At 40.2% G+C, this 24975-nt stretch overlaps 1 protein-coding gene across 3 annotated transcripts in view; it reads left to right on the forward strand.

The window, feature by feature from the left end:
- The first annotated feature begins 2053 nt into the window (after positions 1–2053).
- The window catches only part of itgbl1 (integrin, beta-like 1), a 77483-nt gene continuing 54561 nt past the window's right edge, over positions 2054–24975 (forward strand). Inside the window, exons 1-2 of one of the 3 annotated variants that reach the window (XM_034693854.1) lie at positions 2054–2247; positions 12271–12473. In XM_034693854.1, coding sequence (XP_034549745.1) covers positions 2228–2247; positions 12271–12473 — 223 coding nt within the window. In that variant the 5' untranslated portion in view covers positions 2054–2227. Of the gene's footprint in view, positions 2248–3706; positions 3999–12270; positions 12474–24975 lie in introns of those variants that run through there. The other 2 variants (XR_004632708.1, XM_034693853.1) reach the window with 2 other exon arrangements.

Here is a 24975-nt window from a genome sequence, read left to right on the forward strand (position 1 = left end):
AATGCAATTAAAAAGCCACAAGTTGGACTCAAACGTGGGCCTAATGTTTCATGGGCGTGCACTTCACCATTAGGCCAAGACCGCACCAGGGTCACAACAGGTCCGCACCTGATTCCCCTCTTTCTAGCTGGCTCCGGCTGTTTCTGAAATCGCCTACTATACTAGCAGTACATACTGATATGTCCAAAATTCAGTATGTAGTAAGTAGTATGTGAACAAGAGCAAAAGCTGCAGTATGCCAAAACTCCCCGGATGTCTACTGATTCGGGAAAATATCTCAGTGTGCATCGGACCAGTCTTCCTCGCGTACTGTTTCCCATAATGCACAGCGCTCGTTCTGCTTTTTCTTTTTCCTCATTTTTTGACGGGAGGAAATCCGTTTTTGGGTGCTGTGAAAGTTATCAAATTATATATAAACCACTTCCTAACTTTTTAAATCATAAATGGATGCTAAATAAGCATTTTATTTATCGGCTTCGCCGTTGTTTACTTCCGCTTTCCGAAACCGGAAATCCAGCGAAGTCTGGCTCAGCATGCTGCATGACAGATCGAACAGAACAGTCATACTACATACTAAATTCAAACGCAGTATGTAGTAGGCAGTACCTACTGCCTACTACATTAGTAAGTAGCATGTAGCAGGTCGTTTCGGAAACAGCCACAGAGATCAGAACTACAAAACAGAGAACACAAGACAAGACTAAGTAACACAAGAAAGTAGTGATGGTGAGATGAAGCCTCATGAGGCATCGAACCACTTGAGCCAATTGGTTCGAGAAAGGGTTCATTTCTCGAAGCTTCATGTGCACACGAAACCACCTACTGGCCAGGTGTATAATCACAGGCAGCTGGATCTGATCCACATAATGTGTGATGCATTGAATTTTTGTGTCTGCTATGGGAATGACTATGAATTACAAAAAATCTATGACCAAATCATTTCTGTACATAAATGATCATATATGTGTATGATAAAATAGTTTTGAATGTATTCTGTGTGTGTAAATTTTCCCAAAATGTTAGTATCATATGATATGGCAGGTTGTGTAATTATATTTTTCTGTCACTTTAGGAAAATGGCATTGGCATAAGCAGGCAGACGACAGTAAAAGTGATTGTGGAACTATATGCTTGTGTTATCAAATCAAAATGTTACCACACAGGGGAAATCCTCCTCTTTTTTTTCTTTTTTAAGTTATATTTTTTGGGCTTTGACACCTTTTATTTATAGAGGAGAGGACAGTGTAGAAACTGGGAGAGAGTGAGGAAAAAAATGCAATTAAAAAGCCACAAGTTGGACTCAAACCCGGACCTGATGTTTCATGGGCGTGCACTTCACCATTAGGCCAAGACCGCACCAGGGTCACAACACGTCCGCACCTAATTCGCCTCTTTCTAGCTGGCTCCGTCTTACCTGTCCTCCTCTCCTCACGCCTAAATCTTCAAACCACTTGCCGAAGCAGTCACGTGGTACAGCCGGGCAACGAGGCTTCGGACGTCATCATTTTCGGCTCCTCCCCTCAATGAAAAAAGCCTCGATACCAAGCGGCAAACTCCGGTCTCAAACGATGAAGCCAATGCGGAAGTGATATAAACTGCAATACATCGAAAATCCGCTTGAGGCTGGCTGCAGAAACACCGGAAACCACATAGATATGAATGGGAAAAAGACGATCTTTGCAGCATTAATAAACATGTTTGCAGCCTGGTTCAAAAAACGGCTTGGCCCTACAACGCTAATCTCTCTAATGGCACACACTGTACGGGGGGTGAATTTTTTCTAACGTGACGGTTAAGAAGATATTAAGATTATGAGTTTTGCCCAAATAAGGACATGACTGACGTGACTCCCGGTCGGGAACACACAGCCATTGGCTAAGAGACTCACACTACGTCACACTCTGCCTAGTTGAGTTCCGCATTACCAATATGGCTGCTGCCGTCGATTTGCTTCAAAACAGCTCTCAGGAACAGATGGGTGACGTCACGGATACTACGTCCATATTTTTTACAGTCTATGCTCGATACGCGCTTCATGGAAACGCCCCCTCCATTACTCGACACACGCTTCGAAGCCTCGGCACATCTCGTAACATCACTACAAGAAAGTACAAAAAGAGACATGGATCACAAAACACACAAGGGACACAAAGGATGACTAACACAGAATAAACACAGGAGGAACCAAGGCATGAAACAAGGAAAAAACTGAACTAAACATTGACTCATGACAGGTATTGAATGCAGGTGAGACCAAAGACTGTATAAATATTGGATTTAGTATCTGTGATGTCACTCATCTGTTCTTGAAGTGCCGTCTTCAAGGAGCCATATTGGAAATGCTGAACTCCTAACTTCTGTGGAGTTAGTGTGAGGTAAAGAGGCGGGCTTTGAGCCTCCAAATCAACAGCAACAGTGTTCCCGCCTGCCTGTCAGTCAAGTCCTTAAATGGGCAAAATTTGTAATCTTAATATCTTCTGAACTGTCGTGTTAGAAGAAAATTCACCTAGAGTAGAGTGTGTGCTGAAAGAGAAATTAGCTACTCAGACCGAAACCATTTTTTGAACCAGGCTGTAAACATGTTTATTAATGCTGCAAAGATCGTCTTTTTTATGAATGGGTGTGTATGTGGTTTCCGGTGTTTCTGCAGCCAGCCTCAAGTGGACACTCGATGAACTGCAGTTTATAACACATCGCATTGGGCTTCATATTTTGAGACTGGAGGTTGCCGCTTGGATGGGACTCACTGCTACGGTGTAAAAAAGAGTAGAGGTGCAAGTTTCAGGGGAGGATCCAGGAGATACCCAGGGGTGCCCATGCCCCCCTGGAGAGACCCATGCACTGCACCCCTTCTGGTCTGGTTATACTTTTAACTTCAGGGCACAGGTACAGAAAACCAAGGATACAAACTAAAAAGGGCTTCCCATCCGTCGTCTCATACAGCATTCAGCTGCTTATCAGACTCACGCTGCACTTAATACAACTTGGCACCATGCACTGCCTATATAATGTTCTTTTTTAATGACTTTTTTGAATGTTTGCTATGCGTTGTATTGAATGGACTTTAATGACTTTTTCAGTAATTTATTTGTATGCTCTTGATGCAAAGCAAATTCCCTGAGGGGCAATACAGGTTTAATTTAAAGTCAATATCTAGAACAATGGATCCGATGGAGATGCTTTTGTGGTATGACTTCATATCTACTGCCAAAAAAGACAAAACAAGAGTAACTTCAGTGTCTTAACTCAGCAGCACAATGATTGCTTTTGCATTTAACTGAGATGCAATTTCATATACTCTACTGGATCCGTGTCAAAATATGTTCTAGCACTGCTTTGACCTCACAAGTCACCGTTTTGACATATTTCCCTACGGGCTATGACAGCATCCTGAACACATAGCAGCTACATGGGATTCAGCCATCGTTATGCTATGCTTCACACCTGTGCTTCTGTTATTGTGACACTTTCAAATTACCCCAGAGAGAAGGTCATAAAGTGGTTTGATTGTAACTTATAATTAGAAGCATCAATAGGAGAAACAGAAAGAAAACTTTAGCAACTATACAGCCATCATCTGGAAAAATAAAGGGAACAAAAGTTTCAAAAAAAATCTGTCTGCTTCTAATTACATCTCAAACTGGTGACTTAACTTTTCATTTTGGCAGTTTTCCCCGCTGCAGCTCCGGCCCAGCACTGTGTCTGGGAGTCAGGACTAATCAAAGGCACTTGTATGGAGAGGACTATTGGCCTCTGAAGGGATCGAGCCAGTTCAGGGCCAGCCTGCTGCTCCTTCTCTCCTTCTCTCCCTCTCTCACTCTCTCTTCCTGTCCTGTCTGTTTAAGGAGAGAAAGTTTGGGAAATTCCTTCAAGCTACTTTACTTCAGGTTTCTGTGGGATTTAAACATGCACACTGAGGTTTTGGTACAGTCCATGTTAGTACCGTTGTTTCTCATTCTGCTCTCTACGGTGGAGGACACTTTGTTACAGTCGGTGAGGTGAGTTGTTTTTTCTTGTTTATTTTTGGGGCAGTGTAGGGAGTAAGGAGGAAGAGGGAGGTGCACAGTTTTGCTGACAAAGACGACATTTGGAGTGCAATGTGAGAAAGTTTGTGTCTATACATGTAGTTTGCAACTGCAGTTGTTTCGTGCAGTTTCTTTATGCTGCTGTCCTTGCCAATAATTCTGCATGCCAAGTCATGGAGAGGAAGTCTACTTCTCTTTTCACATTATTAAACGTTACACAGCACTTGTTAAAACGTACTTTTCATCTATTTTTTATTTGACAGGAAACTTTTTGAGAGTTTTTGGTGGTCTTAGATTTAAAGTTTGAGTGACATTGCGGGGGTTAATTTAAAAAAACTTGGGAAAATCTTGTATTTGAAGTCTCAAATCAACAAATATGCAAGAGAAAAATCATGCATTTGAGTTACTGCAACTGGTAACAACTCATGCAACAGCTTATAGTGTTTTTCCTTTCTTATATGCATGAATATCTTAATTAAAACCTGAATGCTCGAAGACTTTTTTACCAAAAAGGAAATTAAAATGAACTTAAACGGAATCAAGTGTGCACGGATGTCATGACTTTAATTGCTGGAACTTGTTAAAATATGGATGTTAAAGATTAAATCCTGTTTACATCGGCCCTTTAAAAAGAGCGCCTCAGTCAGCACAACTGTAAATGCTCCCATATGATTTTAACTTAACTCAGCTGCAGACGGGGTGTTTACTTCAAGCAGGTGCACCGTGGCTGTGCAGTGATTATATTGTGTATGTCACAGAGTACAGTGCAAAGCATTTATTGGATAGCAGTAGCTGAACCCACGCATGCTGTAGCACTGAAACCTGATAATCCAGGTAATGAGGGTGTCAACTGTTTTACCTCCACAAATCTAAATGTTTGCCATCTTAAACGGTACACAATGTCATCATTGCAACTCTACACTGTAAAAAGTGTTGGGTATTTGAGATGCATTACTCGTCTGTGTATAGACAATGCTCATTCAGAACAACACCATAAGTGTCTTAAATGTTGAGCTCCATCTGTGCTTTTAAAACTACTGTCACAGCACATGACCAGCTGCTTTGTTCTATTATGGGCCCTAAAGTTAAACACACAAAAGTTCACAGGAACTATAACAGGCTGTGATGTAATTTTGGCATGATGTAAAGATAAAATTGGCAGTGACATAAAGCACTTGATCATATTCCCACGGCAGCTTTCTTCTTGTGTGGGAAGCTTAAATATTATCATGCCTGACATGAGTCTGGTTCTGCTCGAGGTTTCTGCCTGTTAAAAGGAAGTGTTTCCTCGCCACTGTAACTAGCTAAATATTGCAAGGTGCAATGCTCATAGTGGATTAAGTTGGGGTAAGACAGTCTCACCCTGTCTTGAAGATGGGTCTCTGTTCATAATTTGACATAGAGTGGTCTGGACCTCCAATGTTTGTAAAAGCGTCTTGAGATAACGTTTGTTGTGATTTGGCGCTATACAAATAAAGATTGAAGATTGATTGATTGATGCCTTACGACTGTGTTCCAGGTCACATGTCGTATAAACCTTGATAATCTCACAAATTGTGGTCATTTGATAGCTCCCTGATTGATAACCAGTCACCAAGACAATAGATAGTGAAAATCCAGAGAGAGACTGGGCCATATTTTGAGTTTTAAAAAACACATTGAAAGCCCATTAGCTAAAATCAGAACAAAGCTAACATTAGCATTTAGCCAGCTCATGGTTAATATTTACGCAATCCCAGATACGACAGGAAAGGAGAAATATTTGCTCAAACTATAGTAGCAAATATTTGCTACTTTGGAAACGCTGATGTTGGTGTCTATTTTTACATCACCTTAGCTAACCAACAATACAGTGTTGAAGTACTGCACAGGCAGACAAGTTACAGTTTGAGAGATCCTGCTAACTGGTCACTTTCAACCTGTTATTACGACAACCAACCAAGCGTTTGACTGAAAGTCTGCAGTTAACAGGGTCCCCCCTTAAACCGCAACACCAGTGGTCTTACCTTCTTTGTTACCTTCTTGTGTCAGTCGGGTAGCAGAATGAGAAATCTTACTTGTGCATGAGCAAATGCAACAAAAACAAATTTAAAAATGGCAGATTTATGTGCCAAGATTTAGAAAGAAAGGATAAAAACTGGCTAAGGAGCTAATATCCCTGATTTTGGCAGTAAGACCCTCATACAATAGTGTTGGCTGGCTAACATGATGTAAAAACATTAGCTCTTCTTAAGTAGTCATCAGTGAAATAATCATTTTCCGTTATAACTGATTTTTAAACGTAACTGTTGACTAGGAAGTGGCTGAATGCTAATGTTAGCTGGGTTCTGATGCTAGCTAATCGACAGTCAAGTATGGCCGAATCTCTCCCTAGATTTTCACTTTCTATTGTCTTTATGGCTGCACAACAATCAGGGGGCTGTGAAGTGACCACAACTGAGTGTAATGTCACAAAAAGAAAGATGGCCACTGTGGGAATATTGTCTCTTCATGCTCAAAAATACTTAACAATCACAAAAACGCCTTAAAAGAATCAAAGCATCAGATGCCTGCTCGTGACTTTTACTCTGGATAGATGTTCTGCATTAATGTGACTTTTCACCACTGCTTGTAACAGCAAACTTAAAACAAATATGATCTCAATTTGCATTTTCACAATAAAACAGGATTTGTATCTGTTGGTTTGATGATGTTTACTCCTTCTTTGATACTCTGTTTGGATTAAGAACATGGATTTCTAACTAGTTAGTTTCTCTCGTGCAGTCTTAGAACAAGCATGCCTGTTTCTGATCAGATAGCTGAGAGCTTTGCCGTTGCTGGTTTTGTTTATTGATTTGTTGTTGGATTCAAATTCCATTCCAGGCCTCTACAGCGTGGCATCAACATCAAAAACATCTGCTATTTCCATTCTCACAGAGGCTGTCTGCTCCATTGCTGGAGCACACATGGGGCCGACGTATACTATGCAATTCTTCTTGTTTCCTAAAGGAGCAGATGGAAAACTGCATTGAGCAGCACCCAGCTGAACGTAAAGACAGAACACCTGTTGTTCTTAGATAGAGGAAAAACTCTGGGCTCTTTTCCACAGGCTCTTAAAGGCCTGATTCCTGCAGGAAGCACATCTCTGGGAACTGACAGGAGCACAGTTGCCTACCAAAGTAGGGAACATTTCAGGCCACATAATGCAATTCAAATGTCTCACTGGAACATAAGTGCCAGACTAAAAAAGGCTGACATGCCCAGATCTGGTTTATGATGTTGTGGTGCAGTCATTACTTGTCTGGTGGAAACTTTAGTATTCCAATTAGTTTGAAACAAATGTAAAAATGAGCTAGGCACCGATCATTTTAGATATATGTTGTTGCAGAACACACACTGAAATTTAGTCATGTTTGTTCTCTGGTGCTGTTAAAGTGCTCCAAGCTGCCGCTGCAAGCCAAAAGCAGCAGAGATTAAATGTTATTGTTTTTACCACAGCAAGGTCTGTAAAACAAAAAAGGTAATAGAAACAGAATTAGAGTAAACTCTCACACTTTTCTTCCTTGTAATTTTCTGTGTTGCCTTACTCTGTCACGACAAAGTCTCATGCTGCTGAGGCTGAGTCAAGGAAAGTACCCTGCAGACCAAACAACACTGACAGCAGCAGCACATGCTCACAGCAGATGTAGTAGCCATGATGCAGGGCAGCTGAGGTTAACGCAGGATGGGGAGGTGTAAATGAGTTAAAGGCAGAGACACATAATTATGAGAGTAGGTGTGTTTGAAATCTCAGTGACACACACTACTGAGTCCCCTCTTTGCAAAGTCACTTCTCATTCTCTTCTATGCAGTCAAATGGACTAGTTTCAAAGCAAAAATAACATGCAGAAAACAACGAAAACCAAGTCAATTTTAAAAACAATTTAACAAGCTTTAATGATGGTTAAAGTTTCCTTATCCTTAATAATGATTGCTCTTATCTTCTCTATTTATCTTGTGTTTAATAAGAAATATGTGCAATATGGCTAATGTACAATAATGTAGTCAGTGTTTTTAAATAGGTACTGTATATGCATCTCTCTTTACTTGTTGATTATAGTTTGTTTTTATCATTTTCATCATTACCATTGTGGAGGAAGCTAAATGTTAAAAGCACTTGAATCCATGACAAATTTCCCTACGGAGACGATATAGTGCATCATGTGTGTATCATATTGTACTGTATCATATCGTTTTGTGTCATATTGCCTTGTGTCGTATAGTATTGTAGGGTATTCTATCATATCGTAAAGAAACGTATCATATTATACCATATCATTTTGTATCATATTAAATTGTGTCATGTCGTGTCATGACTTGTCGTGTCGTATTGTATTGTATCGAAACAAATCATAACATATCTTAACCAAGTGGCAACCTCCGGCCGTGAGAATTGAGGCCAATGCGGAAGTTTTAAGAACTGCAGTTCATCGAGTGTCCACTTGAGGCTGACTCCAGAAATACCAGAAACCACATACACACAAACTAAGAAGCCGATCTTTACAGCAGAAATAAACATGTTTACAGCCTGGTACAAAAAACGAGTGTAGTCTGGAAAGCTCATTTCTCGAATGGCACACACTGTACGGGGGGTGAATTTTTTCATAAAGTGGCAGTTTTGAAGATATTGAGATTACGAGTCTTCCAATGAGAGGCACAGCTGACTTGATTGACAGGCGGGAACACTGCATCTGTTGGCTAGGAGGCTCAAAGTCCGCCTCTTTACCTCAACAGCAGTTAGGTGGACTTCAGCATATCCAATATGGTTCCTGCCAACGATTGGCTTCAAAACAGCGCTTCAGAAACAGATGGGTGACGTCATGGATACTACGTTCATTATCTATACAGTCTATGATCGTAACACATTGTATCATAATGAATCCTATCTTATATTTACGTTTTTTCATTTGAATCTTTCGGGGGGTTTGCTGAATATGGTGCGTAAAGTTCATGCTGAAATATGTAAAAGACATTTCTATTGGATGGTCTAATAGGGTCACACTGTTAATATTTGCCAAAGAAAAACAATGTGTCTACTTAAAGAGGTTTTAGGTTTAAATTAATACATTTAGTCCATCCATCCATTCATTATCTTGACCGCTTATCCCATTAGGGGTCATAGGGGGCTGGAGCCTATCCCAGCTGGCTTCGGGCGGAAGGCAGGGTACACCCTGGACAGGTCGCCAACCTATCACAGGGCTAACACAGAGAGACAGACAACCATTCACACACACACAGTCACACCTACGGGCTATTTAGAGTGACCAATTAACCTGGTGAGCATGTTTTTGGACTGTGGGAGGAAGCCGGAGTATACATTTAGTCATTTATTTCAATTTAAACAAACATTTTTTGCTTGAAAATATCAACAGTTTTGCATTTAAGTCTCTTATTTTATTGTAATGTGAAATGTTTTGGTCTTTCACTTATTCAGTTTGATCACATGTTAAAATAGCCAAATTAATGTCAAATTGTTTTATCTACTTAGATTTATCATACTTGTAGAAGTTAGTGTACGAGGGGGTGGTTTCAGGACACAACTGGTCCATGCTTGTTCACTACGGGTCATCTCAATGTTATATTATCATGCTGTTATAGCAGAGGATCAGGGCTCACCCTGGCCTTTACGGATGGCGTGTGGTGAAGCCCAAAAAGGCCATCAGAGGGTGCAGCCTGTGGGAAATGCAACTTGAATGACCTCCCAATGGCATATAGAACACACACCTTCTGAACATTATTACAAAGGGAGTGTCCAGAACACTTTATCTGATGATTGTTTAAAATATGTCTACTGTTTCCAATCTGGACAGTCTGGGAGGGCAGGAATAGAACAAGAATGTCAGACGGCGTCCAAATGAAACAAATCTCACGGAGAGCTCCCACAGAGGAAAGACGAGGCCCAGAAACAGCTGCTGGAGTGAGCTCAATGGAAGGAGGGAGCGGTTACTGGGCTATTTCATTTGTTTGAATTACAAGCTTGATCCCTAATATTCAGTTTTTTGTTGTTTACAGTGGGTTTGTTTTCTCTTGATATGACCCAAAATGACTGGCTGTTCTCAGAGAAGTTACACTCCTACTGTTCCTTATGTTACTATCCACACCCTCTACGTTACAGTGAAATACCCAGGAAACACACATTTTGATTGTTTGGGGTTGTACATAATGTTAAGTGTCTTTTTGGTATGTACTGTAGTTTTATGTTAATGGATGATTGACAGGGGGGAAAAACAAGAACAGTGGAGAAATAAACCTGCATCATTAGCACTCTGAATGTTACAGTCCTCACTCCTGATTCAGCAAATCCGTCAGCTCTCTCAGGACATGTCTGGATGTTATCCTCTAGCTAAGTGTTTTCAAGTAGCAGCATAATCTGGTGATGAAGATTGCTAAAGTCTGTTTGGGATGGCATTTGAGGGCGATACATCTGTGAAATACAAATGAGACTATTACCTCAGAGAATAGATAATGATTATCTTGACAAACAAACAGCCAACGCCGCCATCTTTTATGAAATAACTTTTCTTTAAGTGATGTAGACTGGATTCTTGAGGAATCCTGTCAAGCTGTCCAATCAAATTGAGGCAAAAAGCCCAAAATATAAACAGAGTGCTTTACATTACACATGTTGGTCACACTAATATATGATGTATGTCCAAAGTCACAATTTAAAGAACTAAAATGTGCTACATTTAAATGCAAAGAAAGTTATTCACACCTTGTTGCAACCCAGTGGCAACCTATGGTGTTGACAATTCAAGCCAGTGTCGAGTGTCCTTTTGAGGCTGGCTATAAAAGCCAATGAATACCCATTGGGTCCCAAACATTGACAGTATAAAATATGGACGTAGTATCCGTGACGTCACCCATCTGTTTCTGAAGCGCTATTTTGAGGCCAATCGGCATCGGCAGCCATATTGCTGCTGTCGAGCGATTGTGACGTAAAAAGGCGGGCTTTGAGCCTCCTCGCCAACAGCTACAGTGTTCCCGCCTGTCAATCAAGGCAGCTGTGCCTCTCATTGGAAGACTCGTAATCTCAATATCTTCAAAATTGCTGCGTTAGAAAAAAATTCACCCCCCGTACAGTGTGTGCCGATCCAGAAATGAGCTATCCAGACTACACTCGTCTTCTGTACCAGGCTGTAAACATGTTTATTTCTGCTGCAAAGATCGTCTTTTTTGAATTGGTGTGTATGTGGTTTCTGGTATTTCTGGAGCCAGCCTCAAGCAGATCCTCTATGAACTGCAGTTTTTAGCGCTTCTGCATTGGACTCATATTTTTAGACTGGAGGTTGCCACTTGGTCCCAAATAGAAATGCCATTTTTTACGGCAAATTAAGCATGTTTACAGACTGGTTCAGGCAAAATGATTTTTGGTGTGTTGCTCCTTTATTTATTCAAACACACTGTACAGGGGGTGAATTTTATTTTGTAACACATCTATGTTGATTTAATCAAAAATGAAATATATACCTAAACATTGTAGCTATTTGCCAGGAGGCAAAAATGAAGCCTCCTCTTTGCCTGCGTTAGGTTGATCAAAAGTTAGGTTTAGTCAACATTTTCAATAATGCAACCACAATCTTTGGGCATCAATATCCCTCAGCAATCAATGGAGCAATCAACTGTCTATGGTTGCAATAAAGCTCAAATTTTATATTTATATATCCTGTCTCTGACAAGCCAAATAGCCAATCTTAGTTTTAAGAATATTTGGGTGACACCTGGGGTGGCCAGTCAGATCACAACAAGGGCCTGTGCCATCCCTTTGGACACACCCCTGCATATAAGTAGTGTACATACTATGTTAATTCTAATTTCCACCCAAACTATGAAACTTTTAAGTGGCCTAACAGGTTCGTTAAGTGCCTAACTCTGACAAAAAATGTAATTGTTTGGCAACCTTGTATGTATCAATCTTCCCCCCAAAGCTTGCCTGGATTCACTGCCATATTTTGAAGCATAGTGTCACAAACTAGGATGCTGTATTTCATGAGATAGACTGAAAAGTTGTGTTAGTATCATAATAATTACTAAATCAACTGTCTTGGATTTCTCCTGCCTTGGTGTGTTGTGGTAGAAAAGTTGTGGAATCTCTGAACAAAGCTGTTTTCACTCACATGTGGTGTATTTTATATTTCAAACAGACACAGATGGCGGCTCTTTTGACCCTTGATCTTATGAGCTTTCCAAAGCTGCGTTACAACTGACCTCTTCTCTTTTTTCCCAGCCAGGTGGGTGGTGTATGCAAGCTGTCCACGGAGTCGTCCCTGCGCCGCTGCCGGACTAGTGATGGCAAGGTCTGCAGTGGGCGGGGAAAGTGCGACTGTGGCGTCTGCATCTGTGAGGCAAGAGAGCCCGGGAAGTTTTACGGACCACGCTGCGAGTGCCATGACTGGGTGTGTTCCACATTTAGTGGAAAAACTTGCAATGGTGCGTAGAGTTTTACATGCATTCACACAAAACAGAGGTAGATGGTTTGCTAGTGGGTCCTTTTTCTGTACCTTCTGTCAGGTTTGGTGTGACTCATAAGTAGTGCACATAGCTCCACGGATATTACTACTTGTCATGGTTGTTAGGGATGGGTCAGTAAGTGATGCAGCAGAGCTCATCAGTGAGGCATCAAAGAAGCTTGGCAAATAGCCTCAGATGTTTCACGTCTGTTTCAGCCAGGTGCTAAGAGAAAAAGAGAGCTTCAGGGTGTCAGCCAAAAACCTGCTCTATCTTTCAGGCTTTTAATAACCTGTTCATCTGATTTGATTTTAAATAAAGACACGTGTATTTCAAAGCCTTGGAGAGGGTTGAGAGCATTTTGGCTTCACCTGTGTTTCTATCTTTATTGCCAAATCAGAGATGTGCATTATTGGGTCTTTGAAGGCACACATCACCTTGGCAACACTTCAAAGAGCCTTGTTGGTAATAGACAGCTGGTTTGTTCACGTACCTTACCGAGGCATTAGCTTTTGTCGGAAGGCACAGCTTTGAACTTTACCTGTTGCCGGAATTTCTTTACAGGTTGTCAAAAGAGAACACTTGAGAGTGCATCCACACTCGAGAGCAAGTTGCCTCCTGAGATACTCTCCACTTTGCACATTAATTTTCAAAGATGAAAGCAGAGTTCACAAGCAAGCATATTACAAAAAGAAACCTTTTGCTATCAAAAGAAAAATGGAGAGCTCGGTTGGTTTGTTGTTTAGCTGGCCTTACTCCTAAGACTTTAAAACTTTTCAAGTTATCTTATGATAGCAGACACATTTCTGATGTTGGAATAATATCATGAACGTCTTGTTGCTCACGATGACTTTTCACTGACATGATCTGGTAACAATCAGCCTGACCTCTATGTGATCTGAAAAAGCACAGAAGACTCTATCTGCAATAATCATCATTTCTATTTTTAATTTTGGATGCTTGTAACCACTGCTCTGGTAGGTGTCAGGAGTAATGTATTTCAGCACACTGCAGAATCAGCCTGAGTTTATATTTTCCACCTTCACAAGAGTGAATATTGGGCTTTCTTTATGAAGTCCACATTTTCCACTGTGTCCTAAATGAAAGTAAATGATGATTGGATGATTGGATGATTGATGGCTCATTAATTTCATGTGGCGTCACACACTCATGAAACCACCCAACTGGTGGGCAAGAAGGGCGTCGTGCTATATCCTGCTTGGGGAAGTTATGGAGCTTCCCAAGAGGAGGAAATTGTGGAATAATGCAATTAGACACTGCTGTGAAGGAGCAACACAATGGCAAATATCAGTTTACACGTCTTTGAGCTAACATTTCATCAATGGTGAGTTAAAGTAAACACTAAGTATTTAAATTAAGTTGTTCTTAGTCAGCATATCTTTGCATAGGGTTTGTTCTGACATGGTTGGTGTTAGTGGACCGATGTAGACAACGCTAGCTGTGTCTCTTCACAACTAGCAAACTAGCTAAGGTAGCAAAATAATAACATTGCTGTTTTGTGGTGATCATGTGGTCTGAGATAAGTTGAGGGGAAAGTTTAGTTGAAGTGTCTCCTACTTTTGCTTTGATGAAGAATTTCTTGCTCCTTTCCTCTCAAACTGAAGCGTAGGCTGTCATCCTGATGGCAGTGTAAGGGAAGGACTGTCCCATAGATAATGTAAACATCAGGTTAGTGAAGTGCTGGGAAGGACTCAGCCGTTTTGAGCGATTGAGATAGTGTCTCGGTGGTATCTCAATACTCTGTGGCTGTCAGGTGATATAAATACACCAAAGTTTGACAATTAACAAGCATCTTGTTGCAGCTCCGTAGAGTGGTTGTCATTTTACTAGCACTTTTTGCCTTTCAAGATTTCGCGCAGGTCATGTGACTGAAAACTATGAATTAGGAATTGTGTTAAAACAACTAAGCTAACAATGTGTCCACAGACAAAGCACGAGCACAGTCTTACAGATAGTTCCAGTGAAGGAGTTAAAGTTTGAAGTACAATGAAAGCTCTCACTCTGTATAAACCATGGATTTAGATTGAGTGATGCCCACCCCTGGTTTCTGATGAGGCTTTTTGAAGCCAACCTTGCTTTAAGTCAGCCTGGAAAAAAACTAACAGGTGAAGTAGAGGAGGGCCTGTGGCCTTCTGTCAAACAGCTATAATGCCTCCACCTGTCAGTCCAATCAGTCATGAACCTGGATATACAAATGTATGCCTGACTCTCAGCTTTAACATAGTCACTGTGGATGAGTAAAAAAAAAAATCACTCCCCAATATTTGAATGTAGAAGTGAGTTATTCAGATCTTAACTGTCTTTTGTATCAGGCTTGGAACATGTTTAATTCTGCTGTTAAAATAAGCATTTTAACATGGGTGTCATTAGGGCCCCCTTGACTTTTGGAGCCAGCCTTTAGTGGACTGCAGTTTTTGGCACTTATGCATTGGCTTTGTTTTCAACACCGGGGACTGCAACTTGCTCTCAATGCTATCCAAGGTAACTTTACAGTCTATGTTAGGATATTGCAAATCACTGCACTTCAGGGCAGCTCTGTCTTGCATATACCTTATTTTTCAAAGTCTTGTAGTGTAGCTATGATAGAGATTATTTGCTCATCATTTTGTACAGTAGTTAAAACCTAAATTAGTGGAGTTTATGAATCAGTTTCTAGTGTTTTCTGTAGAAGCTGCAATACCGTTTTTAAACAACTTATCAAATGACCACTTGTGCGGTTCCAGGAATTACTTTCTGTGATGGACCCGAGGACTTATCATTTGACATTGACTCTCCCCTCAGCTCTACAGAGCTTGATAGCACCTTTTTAAATCATTATTCTGATTTTCACCACCCACAACTTTATGGTGGTTTAATTTCACTTCTTTCATCAGCTTCATTTACGGATACAGCAGGCAATTGTTTTTAGCAAAAAGCTCAAAAAACAGCCAAGCACCAATCCTTGGCAGACAAAATTAACAAGTGACTTGTTGAGCATTTAAGTGGCCAAAGAGCCTGATATTTCCCTGGGGAGTCTGTGGAAAGCACAACAGGGGTAAAACAAGAGTGAATATTGGCTTTTCTTCATCAAGTTTAAAGAAACGTTACTCCCAATGAATGCTGATGTTGCTTGGTTTCTGCCTTATGTGCAAGTAAGCCACCGTTTGCTAAAAAGGAGTTGCATTAGGAGTTTCATAAAGTCATACTTAATTCAATGTTAGTCAATGTTGAAATTAGCAAGTTGCATTTGGAGGCAGTTATTTAGTCCATCCTCACAGAAATAGACGGAGCTAGCAAAAAATAAAAATTATTCGTTTAATGCAATAAATTTCAACTCCCCAACAAACTGAAGCCTCAAATATGACTGCATATTTAATCTACATTTCAAAACATAGGATATAGATACAGTGCTGTTGTATTAGACTGCATTAGATGATGTTAAGTGTTTTTGGACTGTGCATAAATTGGCAAATGTGGTTGCATAAGCATACACAAAAGATGAGACTTCTTGGAAGTTGCAAGAGAGGCTGGTCCCGGTAAGTTGATGTAAGGAAAAAGAGCCCCCATCTCTGTGTTCGTCGTCCCCTGCAGCCACCGGGCTATGAGTGTCAGGGTTTAATGGAGATATGTGTGCATCCGGAGCAGGCCTAATGGAGATATGCGTGCACGTGTGTGTGCTCGTGCATGTGAGGGGTGGAGTGATTTATTTGGGTAGACAAGTTGGCTGCTGTGAAGACCTCATTATGGTTCAGCAGTCTGGAGCGAGAAGGCCCTGCTTCAGCCTGATAATAGGGTTTCAGTCACTGGTACACACACCGCAAATGGATCCTAGATATATCAGAAGAAGGATGGGTTTTCACACTCAGATACACACTGTAAACGCACACATATACACACACATGCAGGATCAGGCTGATTCTCAGAGCCATTCTTGTGCACCCACCAGTCTGCACATACTCACACAATTATATGCCTGTGTGCAGAAGGCCCAGTAATATATACAAAGCATAGTGAGAAAAATACCCTCCCAGACACACACACACACACACACTTACTCCCCCCTGGATACTCAATGGTCCATGCAGCATGCATGCTCTGCTGTCTGAGATCGCCAGCCAATTTCTCTCCCCGTGGCTTCCTTATCTCTGCCTCTCACAACTGCCCACTGATAAGATCCGATAGATTTTTTTCTCCTCGGGGATAAACTGTGTGTTTTTCCTTTCCAAAAACATTAGCTTTCCTGGCATTGAGACGCTCGTTTTAGCTTGGATTGTATTCATCAAGCAAACACAGGGTAATTCAGGTCTTTAAAGTCTGAGCAACAAGTCAAGCTGGATCAAAAAGCTGGGCACAGCACGCATTTTGATTTAAGTCTGATGGTGTAAAAAATTAAGGGGGGGGAATTTGTTGTCAAAATCTGATGCTTTTATTTTTCGAAGTCAAACTCTGTAGAGCTCTGTAGAACACAGCGTCTCTCAGTTTCAGAGTTTTAATGTGTTAACTAGGGATGTTACCCTCGTGGTGCATCAAGTCTGAATATGAACCCTTGAGTCCAGCATTTCACCCTTTTTGCAGTCTGACCATATCTGTTTTAAAGGTTAGTGCTGGAGAGAGCAAGCAGTTGGAAACTTTAACTTATTAAACGTTACAGTCAACACCCAGTGGTAATGAATTAGCTGGCCTATTAGTTAGTTTATCCTCATGTTGCCCACAGAATTAAATCCTTTTTTTTTGGAGGTGGCAGACCAGAGTAGTGTAGACCAAAGAAGCAGAGAGAGCATGTGGAAACTTAGGATATCCCACTTCTTTTAGTGACCGGTCTATTAAAATATTTCAGAGAAAAGCCAGCAATGATCCTGACTTCTTGGCACGGGCCAACAAATGCAAAACTGGGTTGCAGAATGTGAGAATGAAAGGGGGAGGAGAGGGATCGGTTTGAATGTAGAGGAGTGCCAGGAGAGGTGGGGTTGAGGTGGGGTCCTGCTGCTGAAACTTTGCTATCACATCACACAATGAAATCAGATGAATAGGGACATGGACAGTGGACATGCTTAGCTCATTGGTTAAAGTGATTGCCTCATGTACAGGAAAGTCTCATTGTAGTGGTTGCTGGTTAGTTGCAGAGTGTGTATGATAAATGGATCTAGTATCCGTGACATCACCCATCTATTTCTCGAGTGCTGTTTTGAAGCCAATCGTCGGCAGGAGCCATATTGGAAATGCTGAAAACAACTTAACTTAATCCGAGCTATTGTGAGGTAAAGAGGGGGGCCTTTAGTCTTTTCACTAACAGCTACAGGGTGCCCGCCTGTCAATCAAGTCAGCCATGTCCTTATTTAGGCAAAACTTGTAAGTTTAATATCTTCAAATTCACCCCCCATACAATGTGTGCCGATAGAGAAGTTAGCTATTCAGACCGAAACTGTTTTTTTGAACCAGGCTGTAAACATGTTTATTATTGCTGCAAAGATCATCTTTTATTAATGGGTGTGAATGTGGTTTCTGGTGTTTCTGCAGGCACCCTCAAGTGGACGTTCAATGAACTGCAGTTCTTAGCACTTTATATTTTAAAACAGGAGGATGCTGCTTAGTTAGTCACCATGAATAGAAATAGAATAATAGAATAATCTTAAAGCTTAAAGGACTGAAAGCGTTCATTGTCATACCATGCTAGCAAACAAAAAATTGGTATTTCAATGTGGGGCCTGATACGCTGACTTGCTTTTGGAGGCCGCCAAGTGGACACTTGATGAACTGCTTGTTCTTTGCAGTCACACACTTGCTTCATTTTCCTACACTGGAGGATACCACTTGGTTCATATCAACATCCTGTTCTTTTTCTTTGACACTTTCCTCTTTCTTCTTGTCTCACGCCGTGCAAGCCAGCTGAACTGGAAGCTCTAAATTTAAATTCAATGTGCCTATGTATACCCATAAAAATATTCTGCCCAGGGTGCTGTTGCAGAATGCATGCTGGGACATAGGCATTGTGTAGATGCATATGGCAGTACTTCATATAGTGAAATGTCCCTGCTCTATTTCAAAATGAATAGAAGAGGTTGAATAAGTCTTTGTTATTTAAGTCAGAGCAAAAGCTCTGCATAATGTTTTTCTGAAACAGTATTTGATTAATTCCCATGCAGATAGACACACAGGCATGCTCATCTGTTGAATATTTTTCAACACATTAGGGGATCCTTATCCTCTCAGTGAGATCGCTATTCATGCAAAGTCACCAACTCAACCTTTTTGTTGTATCAAACACTTTTTGAAAGACCTTCACAGACTAAAAAGTAACATCCCAGCTGTAGTTCTCCAGGAATAGGTGTTGAGTTTCCCAGCATTCCCTCTGAACACAGATGCCATCACTCACATGTTATTCCCACCTTCAATACATCGTATATTTTAGCAGCTTATAGTGCAAAGGTATGATGAACATCTGGCCTCCAGCTGTGAAAAACATCTTTCTGTCATTTCACTCTGCTGTTTGTATTTAACTGTTCCTGTTCTGTCTCCTCCTCTGTCCCACATTTTAAAATGAGATCCAGAAACGAGTTCAAATTGAGCATTTCTGTTTTTTGTTATTTAACAGAATAATCAAATGTAGTATTTGTTGTTGTTTTTACATTTCTGTCGTAACTCCTCCTTTGACGTAGATGAGGCTTAACGTGGCAGTGTTTCCACTCTCTCTTTCACAGCCTCTTTTTTCCCCTCGGTGATGAGCCACGTGAAAATCTTCCCTCTCCCCCTCACCCTTGTGCTGTCTCTCCCTCTCCCTCTTCCTCTCTCTGAGCTGAATTGAGTAAAGTGTTTTTCTCTGGTGTGTGTTCAGACAGGCTGCGATTTATGGTTCTTTTCCATTGTCAGCATCACAGAGGGTGGCCCGGGGCTCTGCAGGATAGAACCATCTCAATGAAAACACTCTTGTAATTACAACACTTGTTAGTAATTACATCTATAATACTGAGCAGTGTAAGGCTATTATACCAAGGCTGAAACCTTGGAATGGCTTGAATAGCAATAGTCTGTGAGTTCAGTCTTCATGACTCATTTGGCTAAATGTTTCTTTACCAAAGATTTGATAAATATGTGCTGTGATTGGAGTTGTAACAATTACAGTTCCAATACCAGACAAGCCTTCAACACTACCCAAAAAGCTGCATCCAATGTTGGCTAGTTCACTATCCTGCACTTTTATGTGATTGCAAGATTTTATTAAGCCTGAATAAGATTAACTTGTTATATATGAGTCTCCCTACTCCTCCAAAAACAGTGACTAATCTCAGAAAACCTCTATTAGAAAATATGATTTCCAGTCATTTATCAAACACAAATGTCGGTGAAGGTTCTCAGTCATCCAGGTCATGGTAATCCGAAGCTTGATCCAGTTGCCTTACAGATCAAGCTTCGTACACACACACATAGCTCACTGCAGTGACCTGCTAGCTGAGTAGATTACTTTAGCTAGAGCTAGCTATACTGTATATAACAGTTTTACGTCAAGCTAGGAATATGTGGGGGCGCTGGTGGCCCAGCAGTCTAGGCGCCCCATATGCAAAGGCTATAGTCGTTGTTGCAGCGGTCGACGGTTCGACTCCCGTCCGCGACCATTATCTGCTTGTCTTCCCCCACTCTCTGCTCCCCACGTTTCCTGTCCACCTTCAGCTGTCCTATCATAAAGGCGAAAAACACCAAAAAACATAACTTTAAAAAAAAAGCTAGAAATCTGTGTGTTTAATGATGAAAAAATGTATAAAGTTATTATGCCTTACTACCCAGATGTAAACAAGCACAGATGACAGCTAGCATCTCACAGCATGGCGAAGTTTGTTAGTACTCTAATCTAGAAAATGGAGATAAAGTTGTATGTAGGCTGTGTCTGGCATATTACCACTCAACCTGAACAATGCATAACCAGCACAGGCATGTGGATGTTAACCTGCAAGGAAGACTGAAGGCTGGCGGTGCTAGATCTGCTAGTGTTAGGCACTCACTGCAAACCTGCAGACTCTCAGATCCTGTGTTTAGCCATGATTAAGAAATTTAGCTCAATCGTGACTCCTTTCTGAAGGAGAGGTGTGCAGACTTGCAGCAATAGCCTTACATACACACAGACTGAAACACACAGGAGCCGTTCTGTTCCAGCAGCTCTGTTGTTTACAGTGTTGCAGTTTTTCCTCTGTTACTACCAGTGATGCTGGATCAGTGTGGCGAAGCAGCTGTGCCCCATCATTACACCTCTGTGCAATTTACATTGCAGACAAGGCACAACATGAAACCATGAATATGTGTTGTTAAATGACGAAACTGACGTGGTGAACCGCTAAGAATGCTGATTAAGCAGTTTCATGATAGAAATCAACCAAGTGTTAGTAAACAGCTAGTAAAAGCAGTTAATAGTACTAATTCTCTGCATGTGTTTTTTCATACTTTTAACCAAGCAAGGCAAAACAATATGCTGGCAGTCAGTTTACATTTACACAAAGACACATACAGCATGATGGGGCTTGTAGTCTTTAGGTACACTGGTACTGGATTGAAACTCAACATTGGTGACTCAGCAAAACAACATTTCAGAGAGTAATGAATGGTTTTGGAATATCTCTAACTGTAATAGAACATTTCTGATTAACACAAGTCAGTGCTTCCTCCGTTTCTACAGCCTCTATCCCTTGAGCCACTGATGTGGATTGAGGCAGAAGGCCAAGTATTTCTGTGATCCAAAACCATCTGTAACTCAATGATTTTGGCAGTTTCTATCATACGCGTGTCCTTCTCACCCTATCTCAAAGGAACAGTGAGTAAGAACCCTCTCCCCCTGATGGATGGTTGTTTTGGGATCTGTAAAAACAAATTTCAGCCTTCTTTCTACCCTTTCCTCTCTCAGGCTATTTTTCTCTTTTTTTTTTGGAGCCTCTGTTCTTTTCCTGGCTCAGCCCCCCCAGGCTCTGTGCCCCCCTGCCAGAGCCAAAGAAGATCCCACCCAGAGGGGGGTTTCATGTCAGCAGAACATAGGAAGTCAGTTTGTCCAGCACTGTTTCAAATCAAACTCTTCCAGATGCATTGCAGCAGGCATTACATAATCTTAGAATGTTGCTTCCAACATGGACACATTATAGTCAGACTATATAAACAGTAATCACAGGAGAACAAATCCTTAATAGCAATCTGTCAAAGCTGACTAATAGGTTTAATGCATAATTTCTGTTGGGTTCCAAAATAGAGAGAAAAAAAGAGGGTGAAAATGTAGCCACAGTGGAATGCAGTCCTTGGGACATTTCAGCCCATTAAATTGTTCATCTGTATTTTTTTTTTTTATTCCCAGTACATATTTTGATGTGCTCTTACTTTGATATTCGGAGCTTTGCCGGGCAGTGTGCCTGAGTGGTGAGTCACCTAATGATTCCAGCGTGGGCTGCAAGGAGAAAAAGTCACTCAAGTCTGTCCAAGTCCACTGGTGAAAGCAGTTTTGATTGGGACCCATTACAGCTCCAACAGACTTTATGGTGGTAAAAACAAGTGTTGTTATGCTACTTTGTAGTATTGAGAAGGCTGCTCTGAACTAACAGTTTCGTTAGCTACACGGTATGTAGCAATGGAAGAAAATAACCACTGTAAAGCTGGCTGAAGGAGGTATCTTATTTGTTTATCAAAAGCTGTGTTGACAGTTGTTTACCTGATTTGTATAGATCTTATCAACAATGAACGTGCTATTCAAATTTATAACAAAACAACATATACAGAACGGTTACATGCAGGCAAAAGTATCACCAAAATTGAGTTTGATTAACCCTCCTGTTATGTTGCGGGTCAAATTGACCCTTTTAAAAGTCTATTTTAGGCAATAAATGCCTTCCAAACCAGCTAAATAAAAAAACTCAATTTAAAATAAAATCTATGTAATGTAAAACTATTGTATTTATATTTAGGGCTTTCCAATGTACATTCAAAAAGTCTTAACATGGGTTTTATTGAAAAAGGAGTGAGTTATCCTCATTGAACCATGATCTGTAAAGATTAAAGAACACCAATGGACTAAATCTTGATTTAAACGGTTAGTAATAGAGTAAAAAATTAGATTAAAACAAATGTGTATTGGGATTTTTTGGGGTTCTTGCACTTTTGGATAATTGAATATGCTCCAGGTCAAAGTGACCCAGGAACATTATTGCTTGTTCCAGAGAGTGTGCGTGTGTGTGTGTGCGTATGTGTGTGTGCGTGCGTGCGTGTGTGCGTGTGTGTGTGAGTGTGTGTGTACATGATTGGGGTGAAATATGTCACACAGTTGCAAAGAAACAAGTAGTATTTGACACTTCTGACTCCTTTTAGCCTCCACTTTGACTGCCGGGTCAAATTGACCCACGAACAGTATCTATGCAATATAAACATGCAGGGGGGGGGGGGGGGGGGGGGGGGGTTGCAAATATGTGAAAAGAACCATTTTCATTTTACATGTTGATTCCGCTAATTAAGGCAATTAGAAGAAGTTTCATACCGAAAAAAACACTTTTAATTTTTTTATGATTTTTGAATTTTGAAAAGGGTCAATCTGACCCTGAACATAACAGAAGGGTTAATCATAAATAGTTCGCTACTTCCCAACACTTCTGGTTACATTTTTAGAGTTATTATGAAACTATGATAGAGTCACCAAAGTGGTCAACTGAAGGCCTGGATGCAGAGTTATGTAAAACAGGAAGACACGGAGGATGAATTATTACCTGAGACAGGTGTCTCCTACATCTCTTCCACAGAACACAAGCTGACGTGCAGCCGTTTCACGCTCCATAACCCACAGGGAGCAGAAAGCATGGAGGTATAATTGCTCTCTGAAATGAGAATCATGTTATGGAGAACATGATCTAAATAAAATAAGTGGGGGAAATGTCATTTGGAGAAGACGAACCAAGTGGAGGTAATAAATGAGCAGAGAGAGTCTCTGGGAGTTTTTAGATTTGTATTATATAATGTATGTCTTATATTACAATATTGCTTGTGATTAAGGCTGCACTGATATCTTAGAATGGATTTGAGAAAACCTCAAATGTTAGTAATAAAAAATGTTTCTCATGTATGGAAAATTGAATTGAATGCTAGTTTCCTTTTCTACATATGTATCTACATTATGTTGATTGATATTCATCAATCAGTCAAGCTTTATTTATATAGCACCTTTCATACAAATCAAATGCCACCCAAAGTGCTTTGCAGTGATTGAAAACAAGAAAAAAGCAGAAATAAAACAATGGCAAGACATTTTAGGAGAGGATAATAATAATAATAATAATAATAATAATAATAATAATAATAATAATAATAATAATAATAATAATAATAATGATAATAATAAGAATAATGATAATAAAAAAATACTACTACTACTACTACTACTACTAATAATAATAATAATAATAATAATAATAACAATAAATAACATAAAATAACATAAAATAAAATAGAGACTAATGCACACCAAAAATAAAATATGTGTAATTAAAATAAGATAAAGCATTAAGAATATAAAAATTAAGAATATAAATAGTTAAAATAAATAGATTTAAAAAGGGTGAGGATAAGAGTTGAAAATAAAACTAAGGCTAAAAATATCAATAAAACAAGATAAGATAACAGTTAAAATTACTAAAATAGTAAAGCAGCATTTAATTCAATATTACAGTGAAATGTAAGTAATAAAATTGTTAAACCCAAAAGCCAGACTGAATAAATACGTTTTTAATTTATATTTAAAAGTCTCAATATCTCTGTCAGCTCCTCTCAGACATATTAAGCAAGAACAGTACAGTAAACTTTTTAAAATTATCAGTGTTGCCAACGTTGCATCCAAGTGGAACCCCTTTATAACCCTCAAAGACACAACGCCAATGTGGAGGTGCCAAAAACAGCCGTTCTTTGATTTTCCACTTGAGGTTTGCCAAAGTGGACACAAGTGGCTTGAAGATAAAATTGAGACATGAAGATAATTGACAGCAATTGACATGAAAAATTACATTGTAGGAATAATCATTCTTGTTCCTGATCGTCTTGTTTGCTTTTTTTTAGGTCATAAAGGGGCATCATTATTCATTTTAATTGAATCCACAACCACTTAAAAACTCCTCACAGGCTTTAAACTAACAAACAGCCAGAGCATCAACCTCACACACCACTTCCTTATTAATCGAAACCTAGTGCTATGATATATTTAGCTTGAGCTCCAGAGGAATAACCCTCTGTGCAATTATTTAATTTGTAGACCTTTAATAATTATGTTTTTCTCTATAAGTCAGTCAACATGTTTGATTCTGCTATAAAGTTTGGCACTTAGTAAAGGGACCTATTGGGAATTAACTCTATTTTGAAGCCTGCCTCATGTGGACACTCAATGAACTGCAGTTTCTGGCACCTCTGGAGGCTGTCTGGCTGCTCTGCTGCCAGTTCCAAACCTGAAATGAGCTGCATGAGTCACCATCCTCTCCTCATCAGC

The sequence above is a fragment of the Notolabrus celidotus genome, chromosome 10 (assembly GCF_009762535.1).
Source record: "Notolabrus celidotus isolate fNotCel1 chromosome 10, fNotCel1.pri, whole genome shotgun sequence".
Classification (NCBI taxonomy): Eukaryota; Metazoa; Chordata; class Actinopteri; order Labriformes; family Labridae; genus Notolabrus; species Notolabrus celidotus.